General features: G+C 49.3%; 1 protein-coding gene across 2 annotated transcripts; it reads right to left on the reverse strand.

Moving 5' to 3' along the window:
- Positions 1-703: 703 nt before the first annotated feature.
- Positions 704-19,489, reverse strand: ANKRD13C (ankyrin repeat domain 13C). Of its 2 annotated transcripts, XM_066325316.1 has the most exons (13): positions 19,078-19,489; positions 14,989-15,030; positions 13,497-13,601; positions 12,454-12,539; positions 11,425-11,470; positions 10,641-10,707; positions 9,248-9,392; positions 8,384-8,515; positions 7,543-7,704; positions 6,767-6,846; positions 6,090-6,188; positions 5,464-5,564; positions 704-4,643 (listed from the first exon to the last, which is right to left on the reverse strand). In XM_066325316.1, the coding sequence occupies exons 1-13, from the start codon at positions 19,382-19,384 to the stop codon at positions 4,513-4,515; spliced, it is 1,503 nt and encodes a 500-aa protein (XP_066181413.1). In that variant the 5' UTR covers positions 19,385-19,489; the 3' UTR covers positions 704-4,512. The 2 variants fall into 2 exon arrangements, with proteins under 2 accessions (XP_066181413.1, XP_066181414.1); XM_066325317.1 differs by lacking the exon at positions 13,497-13,601.
- Between the last annotated feature and the right edge of the window lie 2,659 nt (positions 19,490-22,148).

The following is a 22,148-nucleotide window of genomic DNA, read 5'->3' on the forward strand; positions in this document are numbered from 1 at the left end:
CCTGTCACAGTAAAGAAGGAATTATTGTACTTTTCGGGGGGAAATGAGTTAAAATGGGAATGCGGAGGTTTATGGGGCTGCTGAGAAGGAGCTGGGAGTGCTGGAGGATGAAGAGCTCTGGGGAGATCCTGCCTGGCAGGGAGCAGGGCCACAACTGCAGTTATGAAAATCTTTAACTGGCAGAGGCTGAAGCCTTTCCAAGAAGTTTTCCTGCCCCTTTAGAAACAGGAGATTCTCAATCAGCAGATTTGTACCTACAGAGGAAGGCCCTGATCACTCCCTGAGGTCTCAGGGGCTGATGCTGAGGACAGGAGAGCAAGGCTAAGTTTAAAAACTAAAAATCCCAATCCTCCAAACCCCCCTTAAAAAGCCCGTACCCCTCTCTCAAAAAAACCCAGAACCCTCAAAGTCAAAAGTACCACAAATCCCCTCAAAGCCCCCACCCTCCTGCAGGGCCAACACCTCTATGGACATCCAGGCTTTGCTCCCATCCCCCCAGAAATATCCCATCCTGTGGGTCCAAGGGATTCCTGGATGGAGGAGATGAAATCTCTCCAAGGACTGAACATGGTTCAGTGAATTTCAGGCTCCTTTTCCCTCCCTCCCTCTGGAGCAGCTGTTCCCAACCTGCTCCCACAGCTCTGGGTGAGGCTGGGAATCACTTCCCATAAAACCTGGCATTCACAGAGGGCCGAGAAGAGGCTGTAATGAAAATGCAGGATTTTATTTAAAAAATGACCAAGAAAATGCCCTTGCAGAACGCAGCAGCAGGAGCTCATTCCCTCCCCTCCCGTCCCGGGAAGCACCGGGACAGGAGAGGGAAGCCTGGATTGCACAGGTGGAGCAGTTCCCAAATCCAACAGCATAGTTTGGTCTTTATTCTAACAAATAATACAACCCAAAGTGACTATGAGTGAAGGGAAGAGAAAACCAGGGAGCAGACGACAGGAAAACGCAAGAGAGGTGACTCGTTTTCCAAGGGAGTTACAAATCGTCAGGGAAAGAAAAGTGAAACTCTGCAGCATTACAGGAATTGGTTAATCCAGATTAAATAACGCAGTTCTCCTGGTGGGAATTACAACTCAGGAGCAGAGACAGGAAAAGAACAGAGGGGGAATCGCTGGGAATATCAATGGGATGCGGTGGGATTCCAGCACAAACACATCCTGGGGGAGAACGAATGGATTCAAGGGGGGAATAGGGAAGTGCAGTGGTGGGAGTGGCTGGACCAGGGGGTGTTCCCTTTGCCACGGGACACAGCAGGAGTTTGGAAGACCAGAGGAACAGTTTGGTTCAGAAACAACCCACGGGATCCTTCCGCAGTGAGGTCGGAATTGGGTTGAGTGAAATTCCTGTTTGTCTTTTAAGAGCATTATAAAAAAAAAAACCTCTCAGGAAAAAAAATGATGTGGTGGGAGGGGAGCCCCAACCCCCAGGAGCAGCAGGATGTGGTTCCCACCAGGCCGATCCAGCTCCCCTCTCTGGCCCTGGACACCATCTCCCAGCTGGGGTGTCCCAGAGCTGCTCCTGGGGCCTCTGCCATTCCCAGGCCACAGGGATGAGCTGGAGCTGCTGCACGGACACAATCCATGGATTTGGGCTCATTCCCTGGGATCAAACCCTCCTGGACCGCCTGGCCTGGCCTTCAGGAAAATGGGAAAAGCCAAGGTGAGGCTCTGCTGGATCAATCCTGCTTGGAAAAGGAATTTCCCAGAGCCACAGGAGAGGGGAGGGACCCTGTGCCCCACACATCCAGGCCCACAAACACTCCCTGTGTCCATGCAACACAACCCAGTGACAAAAACAGGGATACAAACATGGATCTCAACATGGGCAGTCCCTTAGGATCCACAGGCTCAGCCCAGTGCCCAGTGAGTGAGAATTCCGGCAGTGCATCCACTGGGAAAGCTGCCCAGGTGTCCCTACATGTGAGAACTCCTCACCCGGAATGTTCAGACAGGAAACACAGCCCAGGAGGAGGGAGAAGTTCTGAGAGCAGCTCTGGGAGCCCACAGAGCTGCCCTGGGAGCTGGGGAACAATCCAGGCTATTCCCATCCCTCAGCTCCACAGGGAGAGCAGGAGCAGCTGGGATTTCCTGGGATAAACCAGAGCAAGGACAGCTCCAAAGCTGTGCCCATATTCCAAGGCAGAACAAGCCTTGGGAGCAGCTTCCTGCAACCTTTCCTGCAGAGCCTGGAAGTGTCCCAGGGAGCAGCTGTGTCCTGGGGGTTCAAATCCCCCAGATGTGCAGCCAGAGGCCACAGGAACCACAGGAAACACTTCCAGGGCCTGCCCTGGGCTTTGGGCAGACAGCCCACGGCCACCAGGCCCCAGCAGGGGCTGGAGCCACAGGAGCCTCAATCCCATGGGAGGCCTCCCCAAAACCCTTCTTGTTTTCCAGTTCCAAGCCCAGGATCCGCCCTGGGATCCAGCACTGGCTGCACTGCCCAGGGCTCACAGCCCCAGCAACGCTTCCATGGGGCCAGGGATGAATTTGGGATAACCAAAAATGCAAAGAAACACAAATCCACGGATCCTCCCTGCACCACTGAGGAAAGGGAGCTCTGACATTCACCCTGGGGAGGGACCTCTCACCTCCACTGGAATTCCCAAGGAATGGGGTGCCCTGTATGGCACCAGCTTCAGCCCCACAGCTGGCACAGGTCCTGCAGCTACACAAAACATCCTGGAGGGAACAGGGGCCCCCTGGGAGGGGACAGAGCCCTGTGCTGCCCCACAGGCAGCAATCCAAGCTCCAGCTGAGCCCCATGGACATTCCCAGTCTGTCCCAGAGGATCCCACTTGCCTCCCAGGAGCAGTACAGATGGGATCAGTTCATCCCAGAGGCGTGAAACACAGCAGGAATTCATCATCACTTGGGAGAACAAGTTCCATCATTCCCAGAGGATGCTCCACACCTGCCCTGACACGGCACTGCAGGAGTCAGTTCCCTTTGCTTGTTTTCCCTCAAGTTTTATTTTGGATTTGAGTTTGAATGAACAACAAAGCTGCACTGCTGCCCTGTCCCAGAGCTGCCCTGTCCCAGTGTTTCCCTATTCCCCAGGTTCACAGAGGTGCTGGGAAAGGACCAACCCCACCCTCCCAACTCCAGTGCTCCTGGACTTTGCTGACAGTGATTCCCTGGCTCTTCCTCCATGTCCTTCCCCAGGGCAGCCTCTTTGGGATGGATCAGAGATTCCAGCAGGTTGGAATCCCCTGCTCTCAGGTGTGCCTGACACCTCGCCCTGTGCTGAGCCCCTCCCTTGCCCCTCGTGCTCAGCACAGCTGTTCCCTCCACTGAGCATCAATGATCCTCTTCATTATAAACTTTGTTCCTTAACTCTATGGAATTCCAGAAAAAGTTTTACCTACAGTGCACAAAGAATATAATTTGGAAAATATTTACATTTTTGTACAATGACACCACAGCACTTGAATCTAAATTTCTTCATACAAACAAATAGCACCATCAGCCTTCTGCACAAATCTTGCCTAACAAACCCCAAAAAAGGTGGATTACTTTTAGATGAGGAGACTGGAACAACTGGGAATAGGAATAAGCTCGAGGAGCTGGAGTACTGAATCATCCATGAAGAGGGGCTGGACAAGATGAGCTTTAAGGTCCCCCCACCCAAACCAGTCTGGGATTCTCTGTCATTAAAACACAAAGAGGCAGGAAACGAATGTGGGAACACCCCAGTGAAAGTTGCCTCAGAGCACCACAATGACCCCAAGTGCAGGGAAAGCTCCTCCTGCAGGGAAAGCTGCTCCTGCAGGAAAGGGGAAATTAATGCCTGAGCTTTTCCCAGTGCCTCTGTGGGCACACACAAACTGACCTGGTGGTGCTCGGCCTTTCTGGGATCTCTCCTAAGTGAGGGTCAAATAAAAGATTAACCAGTGACATTCCTGGCCAGGCAGCCCTGGAGTGCTGCCCAAACCCACAGGGAGCCAGGCAGGGAGCAGAGAGCAGGGAGGGAAGCAGGAATGAAGGGATGAGGCATGGACAGAGGTGCCTCGCTCCCTGCAGAGCACAGCTGGCTCTGCCCTGGGGTGCAGGAGGAAATCCAAGTGTCAATGGTGCCCATTTGGTTCATTCATCTACAAGCCAAGGCATTCCTTCAGGAAACCTTCCAACATTCTGTGGCTGAGCTGTGAGCTCAGGGAACAGGGAAGGACAGGGGGGCTCACCCCCAGCCCCGGGCCCAGCTCGGTGCCAAGGTCCAGCAGTGCCTCGTGGATCACCACAAGTGTAAAAAAATTTAAAAACCAGCAGCTCCTCCCAAGCTTGGGAGTGGCAGCTCCCAGGCCAGGACTGGCTGTGCCAAAGGGAATGGCAGCAGCAGGCTCTGGGAAGAGGGAGCTGGAGGGGCTGGATGCCCAGTGCAGTGCTGCACTGCTGCTCCTTCCCTTTGCTCACCGAGTTCATCCCTTCCTGTGCCCCCAGGGCTCTTTACTCATTCCCTTTCCCTGGGATGCAGGTGTGGAGATTCCCCAGGAACCTTCCAGGCCCGTTAGAGGTCCGGGAAGCGGCTGGGATCCTCCTTGTAGTCGTCGGGAATGGTGAAGATGGAGTCGTGGAACTCGTCATAACGGAACTCCTGGAACGTCACAGTGGCCGTGATGGTGGGGAACACTGGGATGTCTGCAGGGCAAGGAAAAGGCAGGAATGGCACCAAGCCCCAGCCCTGCAAGTGTCCAAAGCCAGGCTGGACACAGCTTGGGAGCAAGCTGGGATAGTGGAAGGTGTCCCTGTGCACGGGAATGGGAGCACAAGGTGGAATTTGAGCTTGTCGCTCCCGAGCCAAACTGCTCTGGACTGCTGTGCAAATATGGCAGAGGGAGAGCACAGCCAGGCTCACACAGCACCTCCTGCAATTCCAGAAACCTTCTATCTCTTAGGAAAGGGGCTACTGCTTCTGGGATCATCTATGCCATGAATCAGTTGATTTTAGACATCTCCATCTGTTACGAGTGCAATGGTTTTATATTTCTCATTTAAAATAAATCTATCACCAGTAATCTTGGAGGAAAAGGAAACATGGGAATGTTACAGAATACCCCACACCTGAGATCCTCCCCCAGTGCAGGAATAACCCAGCACAGCCCACTGCCCTTGGAGCAAAGCTCCAGCATTTTTATGCCCCTGAACTCTCCAGTATTCCTAGGTGAAAGTTCTCCAAAACTAAAAAAAAAAAAAAAAAAACAAAAAAAACCCACAAAACCTTCTAAACATATTGCAAGAAAAAAATGCACGTTTAGATCTGGATTGGATATTTGGGAAAATTTTTCTTGGAAAGGGTTTTCCAGCCCTGGAGGAGTCCCATCCCTGGAGGGATTTCAAAGCTGTGGGGATGTGGCACTTGGGGACATGGGGCAATACTGGGGAATGGTTGGATTCAGGGGGTTTTTCCAACCCAAAATTCTGGATATATAAAGCCCCAGGAGTCGCTGTGTGCTCTTACCTAACTTGACAGGAAAGCCTGGTGGAAGCTTCATTTGAACAAATTCTCTAAGTTTGTTAAAGTGCTTGAAGGGTGCAATGACTTCTAAGACATTCAACAACCTGCAAAGGAGAGCAGAGCCTGTGACAGATCCTCCTGCCACATCCTGTCCCTCTGGAACAGGAAAACATGATCCAAAAGGGCCCAGGGGACAGAGGAGGTGACAATGACATCATCCCCCCTCTCCATCCCAGGGTTAAAGGGTCACCCACATCCTGCTCCCAGTGATCCAGAATTAAACAAAGCAGGATAACAATTCCTTGTCCCCATTTCCCACAGGAGATGAGGGATGAGTTACCACCCCCCTTCTCCATGGACATGTGGAACTGACCTGGCTTATCATGGGGAAAAGCATTTCAGAATTCTGTGGGATCAGGCACCAGTTACTCATAACCCTGCCCAAAACTCAGCTCTTATCACACCCAGGTAAGGACTTGGCTCCTCCCCCAGCCCCAGCAGCTCCCAGCTTCCCAGTTTAAGGGATTCCTTGCTCATCTCCTGCGGATGTGGAGGGCTCTGCAGTTCATGGACAGGTTAAAACATTCCCAACAGGAATAAAGCTCCCACAGGCAGGAGCTTGGACTCACGATTCGATTCCTAAGGGGAATTCCTGGCTCATTGCTATCGTGGCTTTGAAGGTTTTCTTGCTCTCCTTGCAGACCAGCTCCCTGCCCAGGTGAGGAGCTCTGTGAGGGAGAGGGAGAGGCAAAGTCAGTGTTTCCCAGGGAAACTCTGGGTTTAGAGGAAGGAAAACAGACTTGGGTTGGAAAACATCAAGGAAGACTCTCTACTTTCAAAGGATTTGCTTTATTGTAAAGCTGTGCACAGTAAAGATAAAATCTAAAGATAAAATTTAGATTACTCTGACTTCTGCTAAACCAGGAGACAAGACAAGAACAGGAAAACTACTCCAATAAAATAATTCCTCATAAACATGGTGTTAATAAACCCTACAGGAAGTGTTTATTTCCCACTACCCAGAAATGCCCACGGCAGGGGGTGCAACTGGATGGGCTTTAAGGTCCCTTCCAACCCAAAGCATTCCAGGATTCCCTGAGGCACTGTGCTCCCACAGACAAGGATCACTTCCCAGCCCTCTGGGAAACCCAGACACCAAACCCAGCCTTCCTCCCTCCCCACAAAACTACACACAGGCAGCACCCACACCAAGCAGAGAACTCTAAACCCCCAGCAAACCTCCCCAGCCCCACAACAGGGACCCAGAGGTGTCCCAGGGACAGCTGGCAGAGCCAGCAGCACTCACTTGCCACTCTCTGCAGAGATGTACTCCTCCCAGGAGATGGTGTTGGGTGATGGTGGTGTCAGCGACTGCCGGCGCACGGGCTGTGGGACAGATGGAGCTCAGCTCGGGGCTCCTGGCCCCTCCTCATCCTGATATTCCCACCTGGAACTGCCCCTCAGCTCCAACCACACCCACAGCACCTGCCCTGCTTGTCCCAGCTCCTGCTCCCAGCCCTCACTGAGGTGTTTGGCCTCGAAGGGCACTTTCTGTAGGACTGGGCTGTGCTGCTCCATCATAATGAGTTAATTCGGGGCTCCGAGTGCCAAGGCAGCAGCTCCAGCTCACACAGAAATAAATTAATCACTTTAAAAGCTCTGTGTTCGTTCCCAGCTGAAGCCTGGCTCGTTCTGAAGAGCTCTTGATTTCCTGGTGCTAATCACAGGCTTCCTCCCATTTTAATGAAGCTCAAAGGAACACGATTGCCTTTCTGGCTTCCCTTTCATTCCCAACAATCAACATCGGGTCTGAAAGAATCCGAAGTGATTTGCCACAGCCAAACCCCTCATCTCTTCTAAGAGACAAATTAAGGCTGAATACCCAATATAACCACAGAAATCCCTCCCTGTGTGCACTAATCAGGGTAATTCATTAATGCATCACCACAATTATACTTGTGGGTCATGTTGATGATTTTTAAATTATGCCAATCGAAAGAAAATAAAAACATTATCTCTGTATTTTTGCACCATGAGTGGTGTGCAAGATTATTCTCCCAGACCCTTGGGAAGAGTTTATACCTCAAAATTCTGCTCCATGAGGTTGCCCCCTTTGCTCAGGCTCTCCATGATCGCTTTATTCCGAAGGATGTCCTCCTCACTGAGATGTTCCCTTCTTTTCCTGGACTCCAACACAAGTCCATTCACCAAGTAGAAATCTGCCAGGAAGTTTCCTACTCTTTCCTGCACCGAAGGAATTGGGACATTAATGACTCACAGAAGATGAAATAAAAACGTTCTGATTCTTGAGTATCAAATAATGGCAGTAAGGGAGCTTGGGGATTGAGCTGGCAGTGGGCAATCCCATAAATCCAGCAGGAACCGGTACTTCTCATGAAGGGAAGCTTTAAGACAGAGATTGTTGGAGAATTTGAGTGAAATCCCTTTCCAGAGCACTGCCTTTCTCCAGCAGGAGAACACAGAATCCTTCCTGTACTCCCTGGGATCACCCTGCAGAGATCAGAGGCTCTTGGAATAAAACCATTCCCAGTACAATCTGTCCTCCCCCTGCCCAACAGCTACAGAATCTTTCTTCCCTTGAAGGCAGTCCAGCAGAGATTCCACATGGAATGAACTTCTGGTTAATGGGGATACAGGGATTTTTCCTTTGTCCTGAACACCTTTTTCCTGGGTTGTTTTTTTTTAGAAGGGATCTCAAAGCCCATCCCATCCCAACTCCCTGCCATGGGCAGGGACATTCCATTATCCCAGGCTGCTCCAAGCCCTGTCCAGCCTGGCCTTGAGCACCACCAGGGATGGAGCAGCCACAATTTCTCCAGGAAATCTGCTCCAATGCTTCTCCCAGTGCCTTTCCCTCCTCTCTGCTGCCCAGCACCAGGCTCTGAGCTTCCCTCCCACTCACAGTTTTGTCCTCCCTGAAGAGCCACCCTGTCTGGGCCCGTGTGAACGTGATGGATTTGGTGGATAAGGTGGCAGAGTAAATATCACTGCTCATCAAAATGTCAACCTCCTCTTCTGTCTCCATCTCAGATTCCTGGAAGAAAAAAAAAAAAAAAAAAAAAAACACAAAATACTCAGCAGAACTTACAAAACAACCATCGCTTCTCCTAAAGATACACCAATAAATACAAATCCATAAGCCTCGTCCTTTGGATCTTTTCCCAGAAGCAGCATTTCCTGAATTTTCAAGCGGTTTTTAGAAAACCTCTGGCCAAATGGTTTCCAAATAGTTTTAATCTTGAATATTAATGTGAATAAAGCATCCCAACGGGATTTATGCAGCAGCTCAGCAGCCACACCCTTCCCACAGGCAATAATCCATCTGTTTAAGTGATTGGGGGATAAAGCTGTAATTAAAGACTTGACTAATTACAGGGGGTCCAGTGAGTCAGACCCTCACGTTGTCATCAGTTGAACTGGCCACGGGGTGACTAAAAGGATGCAAAGCAGTGGGAGCAGGTCTGAAAACCCACCTGAGGACACCTAAGTTAAGCCCAGAGGAAAGAGTAAAAAGCGGCACATCATAATTTAAACCACATCCTTCCAATCCATTCCCATTCCAGCTTCTCCTCAAGCAGAAGTCTGAATTCAAAGCTGGTTTTCCTCACAAAATTCCATGTCACCTTCACAGCTCGTGTTGGAACAACCGAGGGAAAACATTTCTTTGGTTTGCAGTTCTTTGGGTGTTTCTGAGGCAAATTTTGTTTGATGCATTCCCAAAAAAAAAAAGGCTGGGCTGTGTCCCACCCCCTTCCCAGAGCTTTACCTCGTGGTGTATTCGCTGGTAAACTTTTTGCTCGTTGTCTAAAACTACAAAAGATTCGGAGGGTGCGGCGTCACCGTTAAAAATGAAGCTTAAATCCCCTCGTTGGCACTTCATGTCAGTAAAGTCTATCAGAGTTGTGTCCAGCCTGTGAAAACAACCCCAAATGTCACCAAGAATGAGCCATAAACGCAGGAGGAATTCAGCTCTCAAGCAGGAAAGTGGATTTTTTTTTTTTTAATGGCAAACAAACACATAAAGGGCTGAGTTTTCACAGGACTTTGTAAGTGAAACCTGGATGCAGAAATCAGCACAAAATTACTATAAAGGTACAGTTTTCTTCAGAAAATTGTATTTAATATTGCCAGCATGAGGAGGGGAAGGGGAGAGAATTTATTCAGTGCTACACATTGAGAAACAACTCCTCAGCAGGGCCCTGACTTGAGTAACAACACTGGACATGACCCAAAATCTGAAGAGGACTCAGAAATAAACTCATTTTTTTTTTAATTTGACTTATTTTTCTTCCTATTTCTATTTTTCTCCCTCACCAATTGCAAGGAAATGCTCCTGCAGACCTGAATAAGTGGAAGAAGATGGAGCCAAGGCCATGGATCTCTGCAGCAATTCATATCCAGTATTGCCAGAGCATTAATTTCTCTTAAAAAGGTGGTTAAAGAACTTGAACTGGGTGACTTCAAGTGCTGAGGGATTAAAACTCCTTTGATTCCAAGGAAAAACCTGTATTTATCTATTTCCCCACAGTTCAGGCCTCATACAGGCAGAGCATTCAGAAATGAGAAGGAAGCAACAGCCCCAGACTCGAATTTCACCTAAAAATTCACTTTCCACACCCAAGCTGCCCCTTTAATAGAACAAGGATTTCTACAGATTGAATCTCCAGGATCATATTCCTGCTTCTTAGTTTTAAATTTTGGCCCCTAAAGAAAATGCCAGAAAACACATTTGATTCTAAACTAAATCAGTTGAAGAGCTGAGCTTGGAGAGACTCCTGAAACTCCCTACTGAGTTTGGTAATTTGTCAAATTAAACACCTTAAAGAGATAAATTACATCACTTTTTGGGTTTGTTGTCGTTTTTGTTTTGTTTTTTTTTTTTCTAACTCCAGACTGGAGCAGCAGCATTTCTCCACAAAATACTGGAATTTATTTGCAGTTGTGTTATAAATATCCAATCCCTGTTTTTCACTGGCACGTCTGGTAGATAAAGCTTTATCCAGCTGAACTGCTCTTGCTCTATATTGAAGTTATATTCAGCTCAAAAGGGATAATCAGAGAGCCTGAAATTCCAAGCCACAGTGCTGTGTCATGGATGTGCCCAGCTCCCCAGTGGGATCCAGCTTTTCCCTGGAAAAAAAAAAGGCAAAAGCACTCACCTGATATTTATACCTTGTTTGTGTATTTTACATGCATCAGAAGGCAGAATTCGGGAAAGTAAAGGCACTAAAGGAGGGAGAGAAAAGGCAATCAGGGCACTGAGATCCCCTCTGCAAAGTATTCCCATTAAAACCATTTCATCAGTTTGATTCTGGATGTGTTTTAATGCAAATACAGCATTCTTCATCATCATCCCAACCAAACACAACCAACAGCAGGAGGATTTCTATTTGATAAAACTGATATTTTTGTAACTGTACACCCTGCTTCCAATATCAGACAGAATTTGTATTTCCATCACAGGTAAACCATTTATCAATCCTAATAACTGTGGCTGTTGACAGTTTGAATTCTGGGATTTAACAGTTTATACAATGCATTAAGGGAAAGCTTGGCTCCAATTAAAGCAGAATAGCCACAAGCATAAAAATGGTTCAAAGTATTAATGTTAATTACTAAATTAATAAAACACATCAAATCATGGAATCCCAGAGTGGTTTGGGTTGGGAGGGACCTTGAGGAACATCCCATCCCACTCCCTGCCATGGCCCAGGTCCTTCAAGCAAAGAGCTACTTCACCCCCTTACTGAGTCACTGGATGAGAGAGGAGAATTCAGCTCCAAAAGTGAATCAACAAAAATCAATCTGGAAAAAGCTGTGTGTCCTTTCCTCAGGACTCAGATCTCCAGCACTGGATTGTGAGTGTCCCATCACAAAGCAGAGAACAGTGTGCTGCAGGCTGATTGCATTATCCCCCTGGGGAAGGGACATGGAAGCACTCACCCCAACTTTGAAAATCCCAGTGAAGCTCTAGATAGAAGTCACCTAGCTGAGAGGAAAAGAAGAATGTGTTAACAAGCTTTTCAGGGTAAACAACTGTAAAATTTGCTGAAAGGCAGGCAGAAGTTGTGTTTGGCAAACCAAGAAAACTTTCAGTAATGCTGCACTTGAATTTTACTGAGCTTAAACATCACTGAAGTTTCAGCTGCAGCAGAATCAATAATGATAAAATGATGCAACTCATCTGAACTCACATCTTTATCATTTTTTAATACTAATTCAAGCCCTGGATTGCAAAAGATTTATTGTAAGCATGTGTTTAAAACACACTTATGGAGCTCTCTGCTTGCTTTGATTGATCCCATCCAATCCCACGGAATTAGAATTAATTATACAATAATTAATGAGTCAAGTTTCAGGCAGGAGTATTGCAAACACCAATTTCCACTGGCCTTGTGGAAATGTGCTGAAGTCATCAGGTCTGACCTCCTGTGCCTCCAGAGCACGTGTGGGCCAGAGCCAATAGCTCAGCTTTCACAGGCACAGTTTAATTCAATATTTTGATAAATAACTGGGTTTCCACAAATTGCTGTCCCCAAACTGAGCAATATTTCACTGTGTCCAAGAGGAATTGGCTGCTGGATGCTGATGGAGAATAAAACCAAAAATCTCCTCCATCACTGGGCAGGAGTCATTTGGGGACTGAACAGACCAGGAAATTATTCATTGACAAAAGATTTAAGAAAGCTTTAAAAATTAAAAATTAAATAAGAGATTCTTTAACTCTGAGATTGCAAAGATGGGATGTTTTACGCAAACCTTTTATTTGAATTTCTAGAAGTTGAAAGGAAGTATTATCTTAAAATAAACAGGATTCTGTGACCCCTTAAAACAGAGCCAAGACTGCTTTTAAGAGCAAAAGATTGGTAAAAAAAAACCATGGAAAAAACTTCCTGGCAGTTTTCCAGAGTGTCCATACTCAGAGCACAAGTCATTCTTTCCACCCCAGCTGGTTTTGTCAGCACAACTCACCTCTTTCAGGGCTTTTAATAACCGAGGTCGCTTCTCTTCAACACTTTCCCTGGATTGCTGCTTGAGCTTCCTCAGGAGTGCTGAAACTACACAGGAATGAATCCATGAACTCTGTTTGTTTGGTAGTTAGAGGTGTTTTATTTGAGGTCTTATACCCATCAGTGCCATGGAACATTTCATCAGAGCTGGGAAATTAATCCCAGTTTTAGGAACTGTACATTAACCTGCTTGGTTATTGAAAATGACCCAAATTACTGAAAAGCCTCAATAATTGTAAAATTAACTACATAATCATGCCAAGAGGGTTTTTACACAGGTATTAGTAAATATGTGGATATAAATATACTGAATATGTGTAACATCCATTCCACTGAGAAAATCTATAGTGAGGAGCTGACATGAGAATGTTGATGGTAGATTATAAACTACTCCATTAATATATTAATAATACATTTATATAAGTAATATACAGTGAGTTGTCTGCTATAGGAATGCACCACCACACCTGGTAATACCAAACACTATTAACATCCACCAGTGAGTAACAGCAGAATAATTTCCTTCTGCTACTCCATGTCTGAGGTGAATAAATAATATTTGAATAATTTATAAATTCTATTTTCCCACTGGCCTGTCGAGATGCAGCCTAAAAAACACATCCCACTAGCAACTGATACATGAACACACCTGCGACCACAGGGAGCAGCTCCAAGGAGATGATCCCACCCAGCTCAGCTCCATTTGAGTGCTGTGACTCCCATTCCAGACCCAGAAAATTCTCGTGCAGAGCATTCCCAATGCCCTCAGTCTGAGCAGAGTTAACAGTTTGCTTATGTAACCCAGTGCAACTTCTTATCAAGGAAATGATGGATGTGCCTGATCATGTTCAGATATAAAACGTTCAGCTGATTAAGAGAAACCCTTCAGAGAGCTGAAAGAGGGCTGTGGGAAAATAACCCAGCTTGAGAGCTCTGCTCTCCTGCTCTGAATGAGCCCAAATTTAGGATTAATTGGCAAATTGGGATGAATGAAGAAGTGCTTACTCATCTGTCTGTCTCCATAGCTGATGGCTTCGGCCAGAGGGCTCCATCCCTGAGCGTTTTTCACCTTTACTGGAGCATTATGGGCTAAAAGCAGGTGGGCACATTCTGGGACAAAACATCCACAGTTATTTACAGGAAAGGATGCAGCAGGAGAAGTCAGAATAAAACTCTACCCAAAGCAGTTCACATCAGAGATATCACACAGATTCTCAGAACACATATCTGGGTTCTGACTCACTCCAACAAACAAAGCCATTTATGCAAGTACCTCCAGCACTTCCCTGTTCAATATTACCACTAAAAATAATTGGTTATCAGCCACCAATTATGTAACACTGAAGACTTGTCCCTCCTGCTATGTGGATTTTGCTTTTTATAATATTTCTGCGTGTCAGGGACACACACCACTGTGGAAGAAAGATATTTATATTTAATATAAATATAATGTGCAGCTCTCTGTGCTGCACACACAAACCAGAGATACCTCAGGGGCTCCATCCCTCTCCAAGGGGTGAATGGATCATGGGGACACAGATTTGGGGGCAGTTCCCATAAGGGAGGCAGAGGAGGGTGAGGCACCAACAAATCCCTGTGTGCCAGAACATCCTGGGGAATCTGGGATTTTAAAAGGGCAAACAGGCACCTCTCTGCTCCAGGAAAGCCTCAGAGCAGGTGTGGAACCAACAGCTGCATTCCCCACCCACGGGTGGACACGATGGTGGAATGAAACAATGAAGGGGATGAGGAGGGTTTCAGCATTCCCACGTGTTCCTTGGAAATGGTTCTTCAGTCTCCAAGCCCAGGGAAACCTCACACATGGCACCAAAGCCACCCTGAGCCATCAGGAGGTGATGGAGCAGGACCTAGCTGTCTCATCACCAAGACAGGGATTTCCTGGGTTATTTTGCTGCCACAGGAAACTGCACTGGTCGTTCCAGATGCAGCAGCTGTGAGTCAGTGGCAGGCAGAGTGGCTGGGGAGGAAGAGACACTTCCCTGTCTCCTGTGGCGATAAACAAAGGCCCTGCCTGACCCAGCCAAGACACTGAGGGGGTTTTATGGTTCCTCAAATAGTGCCCAGGACAAGAACATCACTCTGCAGGGAGCAGGCAAATCAGCTTGGGATCACCAGCCAGATTCCATTTCCAGTTCAAAAAACAGGCTGGGAGAGTTCACCTGGAGAAAAGAAGGATCCAGGGAGAGTTCAGAGCCCCCGGGAGGGCCTAAAGGGGCTCCAGGAGAGCTGGAGAGGGACAAGAAGAGACAGGAAAGGGCCAATAGTTTCCCACTGTCACGTGGGATATTGGGAATAAAGCTCAGATTTCTTTTCCCACTCTTCTCCAAATCCATGTGACAGCTGCTACCCAGAAAACCTCACTAGCTTGAAACACAAGATCACATTCAGAAAAATACAAAAAACTCCTTTTTTTTTCCTCTTGCTCCAAAATCTTCAGGATCACTGAAGAGGTAACAAAACAAATGGCTCTACCCACCTTTATGTCCCAACATCACAGCAAGATGTAAAGGAGTGTTTCCTAAAAGAAACCATAGAAATAAAAAAAAAAAAATTAGATTAAGGTTACCAGAATCCATTGCAATCCCTTCCTTAGGAAACTCCAGTTCCTGCTCTAACCCAGGAACACACCAACACCCACCAGAGGACTGACATTTTCCTAAGCAACCATGAGGACTATAATTGTCAAAATAAATACACTGAGACACATTTCATGGGCCAAGAGAGGGTTTTTAATGATATCTTGAAACTCACTCCAGGCAAAGAGGTCCAGAGGTGTCTTTGAGAAAAGCACAACCCAAACCCTTCTGCTCCCCATGGGCTGAAGGGTCTGATCCCTTCTCAGCCTGACAGATCTGGGTTAAAAGCTACTCACAGATATGATACTGATTAAAAATTGAACAGCCTCTTTTATTAATTTTTCAAAGACTTGAGTACTCATTTTTTACAACTACAGTACTGGGCATATTGAGAAGGAGCAGCACCTTCACTACAAAGCTGCCTTTTGGTTGTTCCCAAAGAAAGCTTTGGAGATGATCAGCAGCCTCTCAAACCTGTCCCCATTTTCCTGGTGATGCTCATGACACAGGTGGCATTTGTATTGTTAAATATTCACTGTGAGGCACCCAGAGCTGTTTTCCCTGGATTAATGCTGCTACCAAGCTCATGACACCCTTTATTTAGGGAGCTGAAGGATGCAAAGTTCTTCCATTTAACTGTATTTTGCACTTTTAAACACTTTCTTAGAGCAGCCAAGAGAAAAAAAAAAATAAACCCGCTGGAAAACAAATTTCTTGTGCAACTCTAACACACACACACTTGGCTGAGAGTTATTTTCCAGCTCCCATTTTGTCAGCAGGAAGAACCTGCTCTGTGCAGAGGATGTGCTGCACATCTGGGAGAGGCTGCCACAGGAATGCCAGCACCCTGCAGCACCAGGGAATTTGGGATGGAGATGGGAACTGTGCCCTGCTTGTCCGAGAGGGGCTGACAGGGCTGTTCAGTGTGTCCTGCATTTCATCCTTGCAGGACACTGGCAGCATCCCAGGCAGCCACAGCTCAGCTCATTATACACTAACCCATCTAAACTCCTGCTTCTATTAATAGCTGCTCCAACATCTGGGAGCCAGAGCAGCTCTGGGAGTCCTGGATGCTGCCAGGCTCTGCCAGGGGATGGAAATAACCTTCCTGAGGAACACGTTTGAGAGGGAGCCCCACTGCGTGCTCAGGAAATGCAAATTATGGGAGCCGAGGGGAAACATTTTAATAAAATCATGGAATCACAGGACAGCTGAGGATGGAGAAGCCCTCTCAGGTGCCCATTTCCCACCTTGTCCCCAGCACTGAGTGCCACATCCAGCCCTTCCTTGGACACCTCCAGGGATGGGGACTCCAAAGTTCCAGTGCCTGAGCACCTTTTCCATGGAGAAATTCCTGCTGATGTCCAAGCTGAGCCTCCCCTGACACAACCTGAGGCCATTTCTTCTTGTCCTGTCCCTGTCCCTTGACTCCTCCCAGCTGTCCCCTCCTGGCAGAGAGTTGTGCAGAGCCACAAGGTCCCTCCTGAGCTCCTTTTCTCCAGGCTGAGCCCCTTTCCAGCTCCCTCAGCCCCTCCTGGGGCTCCAGCCCCTTCCCTGGACATCCTCCAGCTCCTCAATGTCTCTGTTGGACTGAGAGCCTCAGGACTGACCCCAGGATTTGAGGTGAAGCCTCAGCAGTGCCCAGCACAGCTACAGCCCCTTTCCCCAAGAAATCAGTGCTCCAGGAATCAGGAATCCTGCCCATGCACACCCAGGCCTGTTGGCACAAAACCACACCTGGAACACAGCACCTGTGCCCACACACGTGTGGCCTTTCCCCCCTGCTGAGGTACCTGCACACCTACAGGGAGCCAGGGCTGTTTTCCAGCTGTTTTCCAGCAAGAGGACTTGTCTTGCTTCAGGATTTAAGCTCTTAAATGCACGTTATAATAACACTGGAAGTCATCTACTAGGTGTAGCTACAGGCTTCTCCCAGGAAACTCATTGTTGGGGAATAATGACACCGGCCTTCCTCTGGGCAGTGATTTGGAGGTTAATTTGGGAAGCTGGGTAGGCACTCAATTAACACTCAATTGCTTTTAGCAGAACAGCAGGAGTCTCCCATTCCACAGGATTCGGCTTTCCTGCACTGAGCCAACATTAAAACAGGACTGGATTATTAACAATAAGTTCTCTTTCCCCTCTGCCCAATCTTTATCACATCCCGGGATTCTTCTGGCTTATTTCTGAGCCAATCATCAGCTGGAGTGTCCCCCAAATAACTCCCAGCTCTGGTCTGTAAACAAGTGACAGATGGAATCAGACAGGAAGAAAACAATAACAGGGAAATGTTACTCAGGCCTTTGGAATGTCAAGCCACCAAGAGGTTTGTTGTGGGGTGGTTTTTTGGTGGTTTTTTTTTTTTTTTTTTTTGAACAGTTCAAGTAAAAAACTCGGAGGAAGATGATGAGTCAGAGATCCCCAAAGTGTCCCAACTCTAAACAGGGCTGGGAAAGCAGGGAGATATGAATTGGAGATTTCTATATGGATTCAAAAAGGATGGAATCAATGTGTGTGATACACACAAAGAGGGATCAGGAGATGCTTTCAAGGAAAGATTTGGAGCTGCTGCTGCTGAGTTGCTCGAAGGGGAACTGGAGGAGGAACAGGGAGAAGCAGCAGCAGGAATGGAGCGAGTGGGAAAAATCCTCCCCAAGTCTGCTGCTTTCATTCCAGCAGGATTTGCTGGAATGAAGGTGGCAGAATAAACAGATCTGTAGCTGGATTTGGAGCTCTGCCCCTAGGAAAGAGCTGTGCCAGTTGTAGGGAACACTCCTGCCCATCCTGGCTGGGAGCTGAGCCCTGTGTTACTCTGCATCCCTCAGCTGCCTTCCAGCGCCCAAGGCCACCACACACAGAGGTGGAATTCCCAATTCCATCATTGCTGCCACCGTGCCAGCCCCAGAGATCCTTCACCTTCGTGCTCCTTTTCAATTTACAGACCACAATCAAGCACAGCCGTTCTCCTTATCACAACACAACACAAGCATCCCCTTTATCACAACTGCTCAGACACCACACACCAGGACCTTGGGATTCTCCAGCAGAAATGGATCGAGTTACTCTTGAAACGAGTATTAAAAACAGAGATTAAAACTGACCATGAAGGTCACGCTGATCCCCCAGGCTGATTTATTTATTAACAGTGCAAAACATTTCTCAAATTAAAATGTTTTGAAATGCCCTGGCAAGGCATCCAATATTTACAAATTTCAGAGCAGCACAAGGATCAGATTCTACCTCAGCCACTGCCATGCTGTGGACAGAGCATTTACAGAGGAGCAGCTGAGAACAACTCTCTGAAAATCCAGAGCCACAGCATTTAAAAAGAAATGAGGGAAAAGGATTGTTTTTGTGGCCTGGGGAAATATCAAAAACTCCTCTGCCAACAGCCAAAGGAACCATTCAGCATCCCCCAAAGCAAACAGGTGACAGCTCAGACAACCTAAAATAGAGTGAATCTCTGAAATGCAGTGGGGTCTTGGACACAGAGCAACACCTGATCACAGACAGCTCAGCCAGCACAGTGCTGACAACACTCATTCATATGACAAAAATCACGGAATTAGAGAATGGTTTGGGTTGCAATGGACCTTAAAGCCCATCCAGTGATACCCCTGCCATGGGCAGGTGTTGGAACCCTGGCAGCTCCAAGCACCAATGTCCAGCGTGGCCTTGGGCACTTCCAGGGATCCATGGAAAGCCACAGCTCCTCTGAGCGCCCTGTGCCAGGGCCTCCTCATCCTCTCAGGGAACAATTCCTGCCCAATCTCCCATCCATCCCTGCCCTCTGGCAGTGGAAGCCATTCCCTGTGTCCTGTCCCTCCATGCCTTGCCCACAGTCCTTCCTAATGGGGGATTCACACACCCTCATGAAACTCCCTCGTAAAACTCCCAACCGGGAATTCCCTATTTCCCGGTTCAGCACCCGCATCTCCCGCCCCTCTCGGCGGCCCCGAGCCCCGGATCCCCCGGTGCGTCCGGCTCACCGTGACTGTCCTTCTGGGCGATGCCCTGGGTGCGGATGAGCGCCGAGAGCCGCCGCACGTCCCCCTTGAACACGCACTCGTGCACGGGGAAGGGGCCGCGCTCAGGCCCGGCGGGGGCGGCCCGGGCCGGCGGGCGGTGCCGGTGCGCGCCGGGCCCGCGGTGCCCCCCGGCCCGCCCGCCCTTCCCGCCCGTGAAGGCGCCACCGGGCGCCGCGGCCGCCTCGTCCTCGCCGGCCGCCAGCAGGTCCCCGTCCTCCTTGCTGGGCTTGTGGTCCCTGCGCAGCGAGCGGAGCTTCTCGCCGGTCATGGCCGGCGGGAGCGCTCGGAGCCCGCGGGGCCGGTCCCGCCCGGAGCCCCCGGAGCGGCCGCAGCTCCGCCCGCGCCTCACGGGCCTCGGCTCCGCGCCGCCATCTTCGGCCGCCGCTCTCGCGAGACTGCGCCGCACCGCGAGAGCGCGCGGGAGGAGCCACGGAGTGACCGCGAGGGGCGGGGCGGGGCGGGACCCGCCCCCATGGGCACGGCCTGAGGGGCGGGATCGGGAACGGGAATGAGGGATCCTTCCCAGCAAACGCATCCCGAGGGGTGGGATCGGGATCGGGAACGGGCACGGGCTCGATCCCAGCAAACACCTCCCGAGGGGCGGGATCGGGAACGGGGATCGATCCCAGCAAACACATCCTGAGGGGCGGGATCGGGATCGGGAACGGGGGATCGATCCCAACGGGCACATCCTGAGGGGCGGGAACGGGGATCGATCCCAGCAAACACATCTTGAGGGGAGGGATCGATCCTTGATTCCTGATCCTGTTCCTCAGGATGTGCCCGTTGGGATCGATCCCGATGACCACAACCTGACGGATCAGAACAGGGACGTTCCACAACCCTAAGCAGCTGTTCCCGTGCTCTCCCACCCTCCACGGAAAGTTCTTTGGGAGATGATGGGACCTGGACAAGTCTCCCTCAAAAACACATTCAGGGAAAGGTAAAAACGGAGCCGTCCCCCTTGTCGTGGTGAGAGCCCTTGTGGGTGCTCTGAAAGGACCTGCTTGGCTCGGAGCTTCCCGAATTCCCACTGCACCTCCCGCTCCTGGGCCAGTTCTGCAAGTTGCTGCATACAGTGTGGGATGAGTAATTGTTGAAAATTATGATATCCCAAATTCCTGGTGAATTGGACTTTTTTTACAAATTCTCGCAGGGAAAGCAATCCCCAAGTTGCCAGGAAGACCAGACCTGCTAAAATAACAGAATTGCCTTCCTGGTGACCTTGTCTTTCCCGAGTTCACATCATCTCCCTCATCCCAAGTGAACAAGATGAATTCTAGGTACATTTAGGAATTCCTGTACCTGCTGTCTCCAGCTGCTTCCCACACAGCTTTTTACAGTCCTAATACAGATTTTGAAGCAATTCTAGGGAGAAAAAACCCCAACATTTTATTTTTGCTCTTTACTCCAGTGGTCTTCCCAATGAGAATTTTCTGTCTCTCCTTGTTTTTTGAGGAAAGTCAAACACGTTTCCAGGCAGAATGTGAGAGGCTGGCACTGTCAGCAGTTCTGATGTCTCCTGTTCTCCCCTGCTGGAAAACACACACGGAGCACAGCTGGTCTTGTGGAATGGAGGGATTGGCTCAGGTTTTAGCTGATGTTGGAAGCTTCACAGTGCATTTTTAATTACTGGAGGCATGAAGTCAGTGTTTACCAGCTTATTATGGACTCCCTTAATCACCCCATAAATGGCACCAAGGCATTACTCACAGGAAAGGCTCTGGGAAAACTGATGTTTGTAGGGAATCCAAACTGTGGGATTACTTTACACATACAGATTCTTGAGAATGGGTGTTTTTTTTGTCTGTCCATCAACAGAACTTTCCTACAGCAAGCAGATTTGTCAACATGGGATGGAATTCCTCCCTCCTAAATCCCAGGTTCCTGCTTGTGTGCTGAGGCTGAGGCATGGCCCTGCACACATCCAGAGGTTTGCTCTTCTTAGATGCAGCTTTGCTCAGATTTTGTCCATATTCTTGTTGTAAATAAAATGTCTACTTACAAAATCTAATATAAAAATCATTCATCAGTGGCCTTCAGCACATATGTGCCCTTTGTCCTCAGGTGTCAAAATGCTGTTCCACGGACGTCAATCCATGTGGGATAACCTTGACAGGAAGACCCAGTGAATTAATTTTTAATCACAGAATCCCAGGATGAGTAAGGCTGGAAGGGACCACAGTGGCTCCTCTGGTGACACCCCCCTTCTCCAGCAGGGACATTCCAGAGCACAGGATTGTGTCCCAATGGTTCTGGAATTTCCCCAGAGAGGAGACTCCACAGCCTCTTTGCACAATCTGTTGAGGGCTGGGCACTGCCCAGGAGAGAAGTTGTGCAGGGGGAATTGCTGGGATCAATCCCTGCTCATTCCTCTGGTGCCATTGCTGGGCCTGGAGCAGAGCCATGCTCTGACCTTCCTGCACAGATAGGGACAGACAGGGACACCTGGGGACACCCAGGGACACCTGGGGACAAACAGGGGCACCCAGGGACACCTGGGGACACTCAGGGACAGACAGGGACAGACAGGGATGCCCAGGGCTGAGAGCCCCTCTCCCTGGGGCTCCTCCCCAGGCTGAGCAGCCCCAGCTCCCTCAGCCTCTCCTGGGCACGGAGGCGCTCCAGGCCCTTCCTCAGCTCCAGGAGCTCCTGTCCCTGCTGTGCTGAGGATCCAGAGCTGGACACAGCACCCAGAGGTGCCTCCAGGGCTGGGCACAGGGCAGCATCCCTTCCTGACCTGCTGCGAGTGCTCTCCCCGAGGCACCGCAGGATCCCACCGGACGCCGCTGGTCAGGGGACAGCCCCAGCACCCCCAGGTCCTTCCCTCAGAGCTGCTCCAGCAGGTCTCTCCCATCCCGTGCCGTGCCTGGGGTCATTCCCAGGTGCTGAGGGATCCAAGCAGCGCTGCCGGGCAGTCAGCACACTGCTCCCCTCCGGATCAGAAGCGTGCTGCCGGGTTATTCCCGGTTATTCCCAGGGAAAGGCGCCCCTGGATCCCGGGAAGGAGCTCCGGGAGCGGCCCCGCAGCG

The sequence above is a fragment of the Sylvia atricapilla genome, chromosome 9, assembly GCF_009819655.1.
Source record: "Sylvia atricapilla isolate bSylAtr1 chromosome 9, bSylAtr1.pri, whole genome shotgun sequence".
NCBI classification, from domain to species: domain Eukaryota; kingdom Metazoa; phylum Chordata; class Aves; order Passeriformes; family Sylviidae; genus Sylvia; species Sylvia atricapilla.